Here is a 16,357-nt window from a genome sequence, read left to right on the forward strand (position 1 = left end):
GTTCTTGGTCTGTAATAAAACCAGTTGTCTGTTTGCACTCAGAGATAATCGGCCTACCTTGAGTGAGATAAACACTATGCAAATACTTTTTAATTAAATATTTAATATATAGTTGGTTAGGATAGGCTAGGTGTTTAATATAGTGCGTTCTGGGCGGCATGCATTCTGGGTGGCCTGCTTTCCATAATTCTTTGATGTAGTTTCCGTAATTTTGTTACTAAAGTTTTATATTTTAATTATATTTTTTGTATATTTTATTAGGAATAGCCTAACTTGGCTTCTTGAGCGTGGTCACTATAAAAACAAGTACCAAAAATTAAAACAAACAAAATTATTCAGTATTTAGAGGTGCTCTTATTCAGCGTAAGGAGCAAGGCTCTTTTACACACTTGCTCCTTACGCTGAAGTTTAAATTTTGTCCCAAATTCTCTAATAGCGACTATCGAAAGGCAATTGGAATGAAACAAACCGTACTTTCGTAACTATCACGAGAATGGAACAGCTTATTAATGTACATTTGTTTTATGCTTAATGCTCCCTGTGCAAGTTTTGTTGTCTTGTTTTTTCACTCAGCTATAGTTTTAACATTTCAATGAAAGATGACAATTTTGCTCTCCTCCATAGCTGAGATTAAGCCCTACATTTCAAAAAAATTCAAATTCAGAAAGTTAGCGTAAAGAATTTCTCAGATTAAAGAAAATTGGTTGATGACAACTGAATAAGAACAATTTTCCGACTCTTGAACATGTTTTAGGTCCTTATCATAGAAATAGTCTAAGTAAAATTCTGAATCGGTGAATGCATAGATCTGAAATTAATGGAAACCCAGGGATACAAGTACATTGTCCTTTGGTGCAAGTTGCAGCTGCAGGTTTGTCGCAAAATATCTTGTCTCGGGGAGGGGGGGAATATACCTTAAACGATGCAAATTTCAGTTTGAATATTTTAAAAGCAATCGGTTTCAAAAGTTATGTACTCATAAATGCCTTTAGCAGAACAAGATAAAAATTTAGCGTAAAAATCAGAGTGAGGAGGGGGAAGACCCCCTCATATGCGGAATACTTCTGTTTGCTTTAAGTTTTGGAATTGTTCTTTGATTCATTTGACAAAAACTTTTTTTTATTTGATTAGGGAATTATTCGTTTTTTAGACATAAAATGAATACACAAACAGTTTTAGTGTCATATGAGATAAAGGAAATATTTCTTATCCATTTAGAAGTACTAACATAGAAAAGAAGGTTCTTACACTCAAGAGGCAGGAAAAATAGACAGAAGAACTGAAATTACTAGCCCACTTTAAGAGAAACTAGGGCAGGGCATTATTATTTCTAACAAGGAAAATAGCAAAAGCACTGGAATTTACCTTTAAATAGTCCGTTGCCAAGATTCCCAGGTTTCCTCAAAAACAATAAGATTAAAAAGCTAACTTGCAAAACAGGAAGGAATAACAATCATGCTACTTTAGATTTACTGGGATCGGTCATGCAAGAAGCTTACGCTATCTATTAAAAATGAAAAAGCTATTATTCTTAACTTTATATGTTTGTTATTTGAAAATGTCGGAAAGCTCTACTATTTATTTTACTTAGTAAGAAAGAAGAGCTGAGCTATTAAAAATAGAACACTATTATCTTACACAGAGACACAAGAAGGATATTAGGTTTATTTTCGCTCAACTATTATCTCTTAAATTCTTTGGAAGTTCATAATTCCCTCTGTTTCTCTCTCTCTTTCTATCTCTCACTCCCTTTCTATCTCTCTCTCTCTCCCTCTCTTTCTCTCTGTCTCTTCTCTCTTCTTCTTCTCGCTCTCTCTATCTCTCTCTTTCTTTCTCTATTTGGAATAATGTAACAAGAAAATATTCGTATTTCACATTTAGTATTCTGAGAAATTATAGCAATATTTCTTGAACTCTGTAATTTTTTCCCTACTCTTTTGCCTTTTATTGCATGTCCTTCTTCTCCGTCACTCTCAACGTTCCTTCCTTTCTTTTACTTTCCAATCACTTTTCACAAAGTTCCTATAACTATCTTTATATGTTTAGATTTTAAAAAACTCTTTCAGTATATCTCAAGATTCGTGTTAAATTTGCCTACTTGAAATTAAAAAGCTTATTCTAAATTTTAATAGGTATCTTCGTAATTCGTTAACATCTCTTAGAAAAGCGTTTTATAAGTAATAGAATGCTGCCATAATTCCAGGGAACATAGCAGTGTATAACCCTGATCAACAACAAGACAAAGGTCCGAATTCATGTGCTTCAAAAAGTGATTCAAAAGCAAGAACAAATGGACAGTGTACAATAACTAGCACACACTTTTGAAATTAGAGGATTTTGATTAATTCACAAGAATTTACTATCTGTCTTATAAAAAAGAACAAATAATATCTGGAGTCATTCCAAAGATTGAGCCATTTTTACCTCTTGGCGAAAGCTGAAGGAGAGAGACGGCACGCAGCCATCTCTGGTGCCTAGTGTGACGGGTCATAATTTTGATAGACGGTACAAAAAAGTGTGACTAAGTTTTTTTTTTTTGGGGGGGGGGTTAACAATATATTTAATTCAGTAGCATCCTAGGTTACGTTAGGCGGATTTAGAGAAGTTTTAGTTTCTTTTGACTTGACTGCCGATCGACCTTTTCGAGATTGCAATTAATTATGATTTTTTTCTTTTTTTTCCATCTCCACTCTACGACGCTTTGTATATTTCAATGACCTAAAAATGTTTCTTAGGGTAAACTTAAGTTTTTACAAAACACTTTGGCAAAATGATTTGAGACGATCAGTTCCTTTTTAGCATAAGCACATCAAAAATTAAAAAAAAAAAATAAAACAAGAAAGGCTTGCCTGTTCTGAGGCAAGGGTGATGGGCTACAGAGTAAGAATCACAAAGTTTCCTTACTCCGTAAGAAAATGTCTTCCGGGAACAAGAACTACCACCCTGGTTTTCTCACGGAAGAAAAGTTGAAAATTTTCTTCTCTAGAACGGATGTTCAAAGATATATTTGAATATTCTAGTGGACTTTCTGAAAGCCATGGAACTGCAGAAGATCATCAAAGAACGATTAATAAAAATACACAAGTTCAAATAAAAAATTACTCAAAGAACTTACACTTCTAAATTCCTCCATTTTAAGCCCGAGATCTAAAAGTTTCCTTGTTAAAGCTAAACAGCAATAAAAACAAAAGTATATAAATCCCAGTTTTCTGGAAGCAGATATATAAAGAAAGCGGTAGACATGCATATAGACGAAGCGAACATGGCAATAAGTCAAACTAAAAGAGGGGAAACCCCGGGTCTCCGTCCTGTCTCCACCTACGCTGAGGACGCTCAACGCAAACGTAGTGTCGGACCTATTAAAACACAATCGTAAAAGTCTGAAATACATCAAGCACCAGTAGGGGGATTAGAGACACAGGGGGATTAGTGGCGTTACAAAACTTTTGGGTGGAATTGTGATTTTTAGATATATTTATATTGTCTTAAACTTTCAAGAAATTTAGTAATTTAGTGATTTACAATTAGGCCTTGCATTATCTTTTTCTTTATGAAAGATACAAACAAGTAAGTGTTAACGGAAAATATAAAGAAAAATATTCTCAACGGAAAATATAAAGAAAAATATTCTCCTTTTTCTTTTTTGTGTTGACAGACAAGAAAATCATATCAAGGATATTTACGGATCCCAATGAGGATCGCCACCATACTGATTTTTACGATCCTTTGGCAAAACCAAATTTTGGCCAAGTTCGCGATAAAGATCAGAAGAGTTTTCCAGGACGATGGCAGATATTTTTGTAAAGGAGAACAGAGGGAACTCATGTGAGACTATCACAAGATTAAATTAGAAAAAGATAGTTCAAAACTTGAAGACAGTTCAGTCATTAAAAATCAAAAGGGATTTTCTACAATAAAAAAGTTTTTAATTAAGTAAACGAAGTATTGCTATCCACCTTGTTGTATCAGTCAGCCCTGCAGACAACAAAACACACTGCTATCCGATTAAAACGTTCATATTTTTCCAACCGTTGCTGTTTCAAAAAACTGGATTAGTTCCTTTGTGTTAATTTGCAAGCCAATAAAAAGAACAAAAAGTGTTTTAATCACAATATTTATGCAATCAAGCTCTCCGTTTCTATGTGATTCCACATTTTCTGTTAGCTCTTTTTCTTTATTATTCTGTTTTGCTTAAAAAAAAACAGTTTCTAAGAAAAATAAAACCGTTATTTTAAGTTGTTTCAATGCCTTCTATATGTATTGGGACTTCCGTGAATTAATTACATCAGAGCAAAGACGCTCTTAAAATGACTTGATTGAAGGCTAAAAAACTAATCAGGGGATGAGGGATAGTAACTTTTGGAAGGCCAGTTATATTTAGCGCGACACAAGATTTTTAGTTAATATGTGCTTACGGTACTCTCAAGAGGTTGAATTATTTCGGGAATATTTTCAGAAATGGAGGAGGAATCAGTTATTCTTATGTATTTTCGTAGCATGAAGAGATATTTTGGACTGGTGGTACTGGAATTTGACTACCCAGGTTTGAAGTATCATTATTTTCGGTACTAAGTCAGGTCTTGCATCCTTACGCGATTTAAATTAAAAACATAATAAATTAAATAAATTGAAATTAGTAAACTATTAGTACGAGTCGCTCCTTACTTATAGTTCGTTGCTAAGAAAGTATTTTTAAACTAAATAAAATATAAAACCTTGTACAATGACAGCGTCTAACATTAGCCCATTACATCAATCAAAGTTCATATAACATTGATTTTTGAATAGAAGTCATTTTTGGATTGTGATGAAAAAGCTGATAACCTTGGCTAATTGGAAAAAAAAAGACAGGTAGTCTGAGTAAGAATCAAAGCTGGTATAGGTCTTTTTCAAAATTGTATAACAATGATGCCATTTAACTTAAATATCTACCTAAAATATCACTCATTTCAAAATATCAACGAAATATCATTTCACAAAAATATCAAACAGTTCGTGGTAACGAACTGTAGTAAGGAGCGACCCGGCTCAATAGTAACCAAAACTCTAAAAAATGGAATTTTGATACCAATAGCTACATCAAAAGAATTGCATTTAATGCTGGTTTTAAATATATAAGTTTCATCAAGTTTAGTCTTACCCATCAAAAGTTACGAGCCTGAGAAAATTTGCGTTATTTTAGAAAATAGGGGGAAACGCCCCCTAAAAGTCATAGAATCTTAACGAAAATCACACCATCAGATTCAGCGTATCAGAGAACCCTACTGTAGAAGTTTCGAGCTCTTATCTACAAAAATATGGAATTTTGCATTTTTTGCCAGAAGGCAGATCACGGATGCGTGTTTATTTGTTTTTTTGTTGTTTTTTTTTTCTTTTTCCCAGGGGTGATCGTATCGACCCAGTTGTCCTAGAATGTTGCAAGAGGGCTCATTCTAACAGAAATGAAAAGTTCTAGTGCCCTTTTTAAGAAACCAAAAAAATTGGAGGGCACCTAGGCCCCCTCCCACGCTAATTATTTTCCCAAAGTCAACGGATCAAAATTCTGAGATAGCCATTTTATTCAGCGCAGTCGAAAAACCTTATAACTATGTCTTTGGGGACGACTTACTCCCCCACAGTCCCCTTGGGAGGGGCAACAAGTTACAAACTTTGACCTGTGCTTACACATAGTAATGGTTATTGGGAAGTATACAGGCGTTTTCAGGAGGATTTTCTTGGTTTGGGGGAGGGGTTGAGAAGAGGGGGATATGCTGAGGGAACTTTCCTTCCAGAATTTGTAATGGGAGAAGAAAATTTCCATGAAGGGAGAGCAGGATTTACTGGCATTATTTAAAAAAAAACAATTAAAAAATAAAAGGGAAAAAGCTTTTTCAGCTGGAAGTAAGGAACAGCAATAAAACTTAAAACAAACAGAAATTATTACCCATATGGGGGGCTCACCTCCTTCTAATACCTCGCTCTTTACGCTAAAGTATTTTCAGTAATTTCAACTTCTTATTCTACGGCTTTTGTGATTCAGGGGGTCATTCTTAATGAATTGGGATAAAATTTAAGCTTTAGTGTAAAGAACGAGGTACTGACGATGGGGTGAATCCCCTCATATATGTAACAAAAACATGAGAATACAAAAGTTCTTTACGTAAGCTAATTTACAAGTTACGTAAATCTTTTACCAATAAAAAGATTCGTAAAAAATTAAAAGTTCTAGTTGCCTTTTTAATTAACCAAAAAATCGGGGGGCAACTAGGCTTCGTCCCCCGCTCTTTTTTTTTTTTCAAAATCATTCGATCAAAATTATGAGAAAGCCATTGAGCCAAAAAAAAAAAAATATGCAAATTTCGTTTTGATTATTCCTCTGCGGAGAGCCAAAATCAAAACATGCATTGATTCAAAAACGTTCAGAAATTAAATAAAAAAACAAGTTTTTTTAACTGAAAGTAAGGAGCGACAGTAAAACTTAAAACGAACAGAAATTACTTCGTATATAAAAAGAGGCTGCTTCCTCATCAACGCCTCGCTCTTTACGCTAAAGTTTGACTCTTTCTCTCAATTCTTCTTTTTAAAACAGTAAAAAACTTTAGCGTAAAGAGCGGGGTGTTGATGAGGAAGCAGCCTCTTTTTATATACGAAGTAATTTCTGTTCGTTTTAAGTTTTACTGTCGCTCCTTACTTTCAGTTAAAAAAACTTGCTTTTTTATTTAATCTTTCAAAAAGGCAAACATTAGTTCTCTCTACATTAGTTCTCTCTTAAGAAACACGTTTGCAATTAGTCGCTTTTGAACAGCCAAGCAGAATGACTGGAGAGTTAAGTAGTTCTCAACTTAAGGTCTGAAAGAAGACTGGAGAGTTCCTTTCTTAATTGGAAGTTTTATTACTACCAGAAGCTTCCACGACATCAACATTATTCAGAACTAGAAAATATTTCCTATTTGTTACCGTAGCTAGTCAAATAGTGTTATTTAGTGATGCGGAATGAACACTCTGAAACAATAAATCCATTACCATCAAGAAAGGAGTGTAGGAAAAAGCTAACGCTAAAGTTTTCATCTTTCACTACTTAGTCCGAAAAAAAAAATCAGATTTTTTTTTAGAGGAAGTGAGCTCATTAACATTTCCCCTTGACCATTTAGTAAGATTATCTCCAACGTGCACCCCACTGTGATGATCAGTTCAAGGCTAAAATTTATCAGTATCCCAGTATTTGTAGACCCTAGCAACACCTGAAGCGAAGAAAGAACTGATCCAAACGTGAGAAAAGGCTATCATACCTTTTTTAAGACATGGTTTTACTGATGAACATCATTATCAATGCTTATTTTTTACATATTCTGTTTAGAGAATTAAACATTCAAAGATCATATCTTGAAAAAAAAAAAAAATTCCCATTTACAGGTAGGTATATTCAGTCAGTTATTTAAAGGAGAAGTATGTGCGTCTTAGAATAAAGTTATAAGTGCAAGATCCGTTGGCATAAAACTCGGATCATTATAGTGAAATATGTAAATATTTACTTATTATAATAAAAGAATCTCTATTAGTTAAAAAAAAGTTTTTCCGAAAAAAGTAATAGATATATATATATATATATATGTATATATATATATATATATATATATATATATATATATATATATATATATATATATATATATATATATATATATATATATATATATATATATATATATATATATGTATATATATATATATATATATATATATATATATGTATATATATATATATATATATATATATATATATATATATATATATATATATATATATATATATATATATATATATATATATATATATATATATATAAATAAGTTGTATGTGTGTGTGTGTGTGTGTGTCGACTGACGTCAAGTTTGTTGATTGACGAAATTAAACACCGGGACATCGGGACACAAATGACGAGCGGGACACCGAGACATCTATATCTATCTATATATATAAAAATAAGTTGTCTGTGTGTGGATCTGTGGATCAGGTGACGTCATGTTTGTTCGCATATGACGTCTGAATTATTTCACACTAATACAAAAGAAGAAAAAAACTAAAAAAGGTAAAAACTACAAAAAAACTAAAAAGAAAAAAAAACTAAAAAAGCTAAAAAACTAAAAAAAAACTAAAAAAAGGTAAAAATCTAATAACTAAAAAAAAACTGAAAAAAATAAAAAAAGGCAAAAACTAAAAAAAAAATAAAAACTAATAAAAAAACTAAAAAAGCTAAAAAACTAAAAAAAACTAAAAAAAACTAAAAAAAGGTAAAAAACTGAAATAAACTAAAAACTAAAAAAGAAAAAAACTAAAAAAAAGGAAAAAACTGAAAAATAAAAGAGAAAAAGAAAACTAAAAAAATATGAATAAATATATATAAAAATAAGTTGTTTGTGGGTTATGTCTGTCTGTCTGTCTGTCGAGTGACGTCGTGTTTGTCCGCATATGACGTCTGAATTATTTCACACTAATACAAAAGAAGAAAAAAAACTAAAAAAGGTAAAAACTACAAAAAAAACTAAAAAGAAAAAAAACTAAAAAAGCTAAAAAACTAAAAAAAACTAAAAAAAGGTAAAAAACTAAAAACTAAAAAAACTGAAAAAACTAAAAAAAGGCAAAAACTAAAAAAAAACTAAAAACTAATAAAAAAAATAAAAACGCTAAAAAACTAAAAAAACTAAAAAAACTAAAAAAAGGTAAAAAACAAAAAAAAACTAAAAACTAAAAAGAAAAAACTAAAAAAAAGGAAAAAACTGAAAAATAAGAGAAAAAGAAAACTAAAAAAATATTAATAAATATAAAAAATATAAATATAAATATAATATAAATTAGCAATCAACAAAGCACCGAGACACAAATGACGACCGGGACACAGGGAGTATAAATGACGACCAGGACATAAGTAAAAAAAAAAACTAAAAAAACTAAAAAAATGGTAAAAACTACAAAAAAACTAAAAACTAATAAAAAAACTAAAAAATCTAAAAATCTAAATAAACTAAAAAAGAAAAAAAAGAAAAAAGGAAAAAAATAAAGGAGAAAAACAAAACTAAAAAACGAATGTATATACAGACCGGGACACCGGGATACAAATGACGACCGGGACACAGGGAATATAAATGACGACCGGGACACAGGGACATAACTACAAAGGGGACGCCGGGGTGCACAGGGGGATATATAAATGACGATGGCGACTCAGGGAATGGTCGATTAGCAATCACCATCAACAAAGCTCAAGGGCAATCATTAGAATCATGAGGTATAGATCTGAATACGGATTGTTTTCCCATGGACCATTATATGTTGCATGTTCAAGAGTCGGTAAACCTGACAATCTATTTATATGCACAGACAATGGGACAGCAAAGAATGTTGTATATTCGCAAGTTTTACGTAGTTAAAAACATATATATATATATATATATATATATATATATATATATATATATATATATATATATATATATATATATATATATATATATATATATATATATATATATATATATATATATATATATATATATATATATATATATATATATATATATATATATATATATATATATATATATATATATATATGGGGTGGCGCGAAGCGCCACCCCAACAGCTAGTATATATATAAAAATAAGTTCTCTGTGTGTCTGTGTGTCGAGTGACGTCATGTTTGTGTGTCGACTGACGTCATGTTTGTTGATTGACGAAATTACACACCGGGACATCGGGACACAAATGACGACCGGGACACCGGGACATAGAGAATATAAATGACGACCGGGACACAAGGAATGTTCGATTAGCAATCACCATCAACAAAGCACCGGGACACAAATGACGACCGGGACACAGGGAATATAAATGACGATTCGCGACACTCAAAGAGAAATTACAGACTGGGACACCGGGACACAAATGACGACCGGGACACAGGGAAACAACAACAACGGGGACTCCGGGGGGCACAGGGGGATATATAAATGACGACAGGGACACAGGGAATGTTCGATTAGCAATCACCATCAACAAAGCTTAAGGGCAATCATTAGAATAATGAGGTATAGATCTGAATACAGATTGTTTTTCCCATGGACAATTATATGTTGTATGTTCAAGAGTCGGTAAACCTGACAATCTATTTATATGCACAGACAATGGGACAGACAAGAATGTTGTACATTCGCAAGTTTTACGTAGTTAAATATATATATATATATATATATATATATATATATATATATATATATATATATATATATATATATATATATATATATATTCACAGGTGGGACACAACTACAATGGCGCGTAACTAATATGGCGCGTAACGACTTGCTCGCGCGGGGGGGCTTGGGGGGCGTGAAGCGCCACCCCAACAGCTAGTATATATATATAAATAAGTTGTTTGTTTGTGTGTCTGTCGACTGACGTTATGTTTGTGCGTCGACTGACGTCATTATAAGGATTGAGCTGTATGTTGTCATGAAGTTATTTGTCGACTGACGTCATGTTTGTCGACTGACGTAATTGCAGACCGGGATACCAGGACACAAATGACGACCGGGACACCGGGACACAGGGAATACAAATGACGAACGGGATACTCAAAGAGAAATTACAGACTGGGACACCGGGACACAAATAACGACCGGAACACAGGGAATATAAATGACGATCGGGACACAGGGACACAACTAAAACGGAGACGCCGGGGGGCACAGGGGAGATATTTAAATGACGACCGGGACACAGGGAATGTTCGAAGAGAAATTACAGACCGGGACACCAGGACACAAATGACGACCGGGACACCGGGACACAGGGAATATAAATTACGACCGGGACACTCAAAGAGAAATTACAGACTGGGACACCGGGACACAAATAACGACCGGGACACAGGGAATATAAATGACGACTGGGACAAAACTACAACGGGGACGCCGGGGGCACAGGGGGATATATAAATGACGACGCGGATACAGGGAATGTTCGATTAGAAATCACCATCAAAAAAAGCCCAAGGGCAATTATTAGAATAACGAAGTATAGATCTGAATACGGATTGTTTTTCGCATGGACAATTATATGTTGCATGTTCAAGAGTCGGTAAACCTGACAATCTAGTTATATGCACAGACAATGGGACAGCGAAGAATGTTGTATATTCGCAAGAAAACATATATATATTTATCTATCCTTATTCACAGGTGGGACACAGGGACACAACTACAATGGCAGGTACTAATATGGCGCGTAACGACTTACGCGCGCGGGGGGGTTTGGGGGGTGCGAAGCACCCCCACCAACTAGGTGTTGGGGTGGCGCGAAGCGCTACCCTAACAGCTAATATATATATATATATATATATATATATATAAATATATATATATATATATATATATATATATATATATATATATATATATATATATATATATATATATATATATCATGAAAAGAGAAATCACCAATGCAACAGCACAAGCACAAAAAAAAACAAAAAGAGAGACAGAAGGAGAAAAGGAAGACTGTTTTCCTAAATTAGTGATTAATATAGACCAGCACTTGAATGAGGCCTTAACCCTACTCATCCATACAATCACATAGGTCAAACAGCATAGCCACACACAATCAACCATAAAGAATAATCCATGGACAGGCAGTCATGTCGTCAATAAGTATAAGTCGTCATTTACCAAACAATAGAAAAAATAATATAGACAAATAATTCAGAGGCAACACCCAACATAAGGGCTCATCAGGAGAATACACTGGCCTATATAGGGTTTCGCCACTCTAAATTCTCTACCCAGCACAGTGTTGTAGCTACCACAGAATATCCGTGGCATCCCCGCGTCAGGTATCACCCCCAAAATATATACCTATGAAAGAAAAAAAAAACCCAGCAAATGTAAAACAACCAAGTAAAACCAAAACAAGCTTATCCTGTTAATATATCCCTCCCTTTAGCAACAATAGGTAAACTAAATATTATAAATTTTACCAAATCACAAATATTAACACATTGCAAAAAACCTGAATGAACTAAACAATTATAGAATTCATCTTTACCATGTGGCTAATTTTTAAGAAAATCCGCTCAATTAGAAACAATTCAAAATAAATGGCGCTGCGACAACATTTCTCGAACCTCCGAAATTAGTTGAAAATTTCTTTAAGTATTTCTAGATAATTCTTTTGATATTTATTTAAAAGTTCGTTATAATGAAAACTAAATTTTTTAAATTGCCAAGTTAATTTATTTGCAGAAAAACCTCTTGATATCAATTTTTGGCTCAAGATTTTACATCTATTTTTAAAATCAATATAATTACTACAAATCCTTGCATAACGAATTAACTGTGAGAAAACACTGAATATGTGATATTTGAGTGTATATACTTTCAAGGAATGGGAAACTAATCACTTCAAAATCAAAATCATCCGTTTTATTATACATTTTAAAACTTAATTTATTATTATCACAAATATTAATATTTAAATCTAAGAAATTATCTTCATGACCAACGCCATGACTAGGCTCAAGAATAAGCTCTGATGGATATATATTTTTAGAAATATCAATGAAATCCTTACAATTTAAGACCAAAATATCATCTAAATATCTTTTATTATTTGACAAAGCATGTTTTAAATTAATTGGATTATTCTTATCCATCATATATTTATATTCTAGTTGACTTAAAAGCAAATCAGCTATAAATGGGCTGGCATTCCCCCCCCATGGGAATTCCCACAATTTGCTTGTACAAATCACCCCCAAATCTTATATAAGTATTGTATAAAACGATCTATTTATATGCACAGACAATGGGACAGCAAAGAATGTTGTATATTCGCAAGTTTTACGTAGTTAAAAACATATATATATATATATATATATATATATATATTATATATATATATATATATATATATATATATATATTATATATATATATATACATATATATATATATATATATATATATATATATATATATATATATATATAATAAATATATATATATATAATATATAATATATATATATATATACATATAATATATATATATAATATATATATATAATATATATATATATATATATATATATATATATATATATATATATATATATATATATATATATATATATATATATATATATATATATATATATATATATATATATATATATATATATATATATATATATATATATATATATATATATATATATATATTCGCAGGTGGGACATAGGGACACAACTACAATGGCACGTAACTCATATGGCGCGTAACGACTTACGCGCGCGGGGGCTTGGGGGGCGCGAAGCGCCCCCACCAACTAGGTGTTGGGGTGGCGCGAAGCGCCACCCCAACAGCTAGTAGGGAATATAAATATATAATATATATTTTAATGTCGTTTTAAGTTTTAATGTCGCTCCTTACTTTCAGTTAAAAAAAACTAGTTTTTATTTATTTAATTTCTAAACTTTTTTGAACTAATGCATGTTTGATTTTGGCTCTCCCTATATAAATTATTAAAATGAAATTTTCATTTTAATTCTTTTTTTAGCTAAATGGCTTTCTCTTAGTTTTGATCAGACGATTTTGAGAAATAAGGGATGGGGAAGAAGGCCTAGCTACCCTCCAATGTTTCGGTTACTTAAAAAGGCAACTAGAACTTATAATCTTTAACGAACGTTTTTATTAGTAAAAAATATACGTAAATTAAGAATTAACTTAAAAAACTTTTCTATTCTTATATTTTTATGATGTATATGAGGGGGTTTGTTCCCTCGATAACACCTCGCTCTTTACACTATATCTTAAGTTTTATCCCAATTCTTTAAGAATGATCCCTGAATCAGAAAGGCCGTAGAATAAATAGTTGAAATTACTAAAAATATTTTAGCATAAAGAGCGAGGTATTTATCTCCTCCTAAATACCTCACTCTTTATGCTAAAGTATTTTTAGAGCCCCTCATATGCGTAATAATCTCTGTTCGTTTTAAGTTTTAATGTTACTGCTTACTTTCAATTGAAAAAATTTTTCATGTTTATTTTTTTAATTGTTTTTTTTTTTATAGTAATGCTAGAAAATCCCGCGCCCTTTTCATTGAATTTCTCATTCCCCATGACATATTCCTCCAAAGATAGATCCTCCCACACATTCCCCACCCCTCAACCCCACCCAAAAACCAAAAAAAATCCCCCCGATAACATCTGTACACTTCCAAATAACTCCCAATAAACTTCCCAATACTGTATGTAAACACTGATCAAAGTTTGTAACTTTCAGCCCCTCCCCCAGGGACTCTGGGGGAGTATTTCATCCCCAAAGACATAGCTATTATGGTTTTCAATTATGCGGAACAAAATGACTATCTCAAAATTTTGATCTGTTGACTTTGGGAAAAAATGAGCGTGGGAGGGGGCCAAGGTGCCCTCCAATTGTTTTGGTAACTTAAAAAGGGCACTAGAACTTTTCAATTCTGTTAGAATAAGCCCTCTTGCGACATTCTAGGACCTCTTGGTCGATACGATGTCCCCTGGAAAAAAAACAACAAATAAACACGCACCCGTGATCTGTCTTCTGGCAAAAAATATGAAATTCCACATTTTTATAGATAGGAGCTTGAAATTTTTGCTATAGGGTTCTCTGATCCGCTGAATGCGATGGTGTGATTTTCTAGAATCGTTAAGATTCTATGACTTTCAGGGGGTGCTTCCCCCTATTTTCCAAAATAAGGCAAATTTTCTCAGGCTCGTAAATTTTGATGACAACGACTAAATTGATGAAACTTATATTTTTAAAATCAGCATGAAAATTTGATTCTTTTGATGTATCCTTTAGCATCAAAATTCCGGTTTTTAGAGTTTCGTTTACTATTGAGCCGGATCGCTCCTTACAGTTCGTTACCAGGAACTGTTTGAATGTTGATCATTCAAGCTTAATTTTTGGTAGATTTTCAGTTGAAAAGTTTTTAGTTTTAGAGTATTGGTTTTTGCAATAATATTTTACTTTTAAAATGAGTAGACGATTTATGACACTTACTAAGAGTGTTTTGAGTGGGATTATGCGTGAGGGGTTCTTGCAAACCTCTATTTAAGGGCTCTAGACTATAATTATTATAATGGTACTGTTTTATGCTTTCAAACGTTTCCACTTCCAGGGTCATTTTTAGTACTAGAAAAAATGAATATTTTTGCAAGTAAAATTACCCCTCACCGATCTCTGAAGTTAGGTTGAGAATAATGAAGAGGCCCAATACTAGTTCATATTTGAGTTTACAGGAGAAACAACGCAACCAGTGCTCCATAAGAGCACTTATGGATGGTAGAAATGAAAAAAAGAACGTATATATTAGTAATAGCTCTAAAATGAGCTCTCCCGGGATATGCTTTACAAATGGATTGCATCATATTTACAAAAATAGTGGATTATCTGTAAAATAATGATAAGAAGGGACAAAACCATGATTGAAAAAACCGAAGCAGAAATCGAACGCAAGATAATATTACTAGAAGTCCAGCACTCTACTAACAGAACCTCTCCTCCTATAATCTAATTTAATATATTGGTGTTTAAAGACCTTTTATTGTTGAACTTATTAGGGGGGTCTTGAGGAGGAACATGCGGGATGTGTTATTGCAATCCCCCAGTTAAGGGCTTTGGACCATAATTATTACATTTATACTTCCAAGATTTTCCACCTAAAAAGTGGCATCAAAAGTGTTGTTTTCAGTGCTATATCTCACTTACAGATGGTAGAATTGACAAAAAGCACGTAGATATGAGCAGTAGCTTTTTAAGAGTCATTAAAACATCACTCTTAAAAGTTGCAGTAGCCCACTAGCCCCAGCTTTTTTACCTGACACAAGGCACCACAAGTGCCGTTTTTAGTGCCAAACTTGCAGACTGTGGAATTTATTAGCAGAACGTAGATATGAGTAATATCTTTCATATAAGCTATTAGAAATCGGCCTAAGATACCTCCGATACCAGTACTTCCAATAACAATCCGCCCATACTGGTAAGCGCGATATCGATACATCCTATACCAATACGTAGAGTCTTTCCCCAGGGACTATGGAGGGTCATATTATCACCGAAACCACAGATATTGGATGTTTAACCATTTTAAACAAAATGGCTATCTCAAAGTTTATATTGGATGACGTTTGGGGAAGGGAACCCTTAGGGAGGGGGGCTAGAATCCCTTCAATATTTTTGATCACTTAAAAATGGCACTAGCAAATTTAATATCCGTTCAAATGAGCTATTATACATTTCTTTATGATGTTCTGGTCACCCCCTGGCCCTGCTAGAAAAAAGGAA

General features: G+C 32.7%; 1 protein-coding gene across 4 annotated transcripts in view; it reads right to left on the bottom strand.

Annotated features, from left to right (window-relative positions):
• Window positions 1–16,357, bottom strand: part of LOC136029463 (glutamic acid-rich protein-like) — a 151,395-nt gene that overhangs the window by 93,917 nt on the left and 41,121 nt on the right. The window contains exons 3-4 of one of the 4 annotated variants that reach the window (XM_065707882.1): window positions 3,116–3,356; window positions 1,366–1,400 (exon numbers count right to left, since the gene is read on the bottom strand). The exons of 1 other annotated variant lie outside the window; for it this stretch is intronic. Coding sequence is in view for 1 of the 3 variants with exons in the window: in XM_065707880.1 (XP_065563952.1) it covers window positions 3,116–3,247 (132 nt within the window). In the remaining 2 variants the exon portion in view is untranslated. Of the gene's footprint in view, window positions 1–1,365; window positions 3,042–3,115; window positions 3,357–16,357 lie in introns of those variants that run through there. 2 more of the 4 variants (XM_065707880.1, XM_065707883.1) reach the window with 2 other exon arrangements.

This window comes from Artemia franciscana, chromosome 7 (genome assembly GCF_032884065.1).
Source record: "Artemia franciscana chromosome 7, ASM3288406v1, whole genome shotgun sequence".
In the NCBI taxonomy this organism is placed as follows: domain Eukaryota; kingdom Metazoa; phylum Arthropoda; class Branchiopoda; order Anostraca; family Artemiidae; genus Artemia; species Artemia franciscana.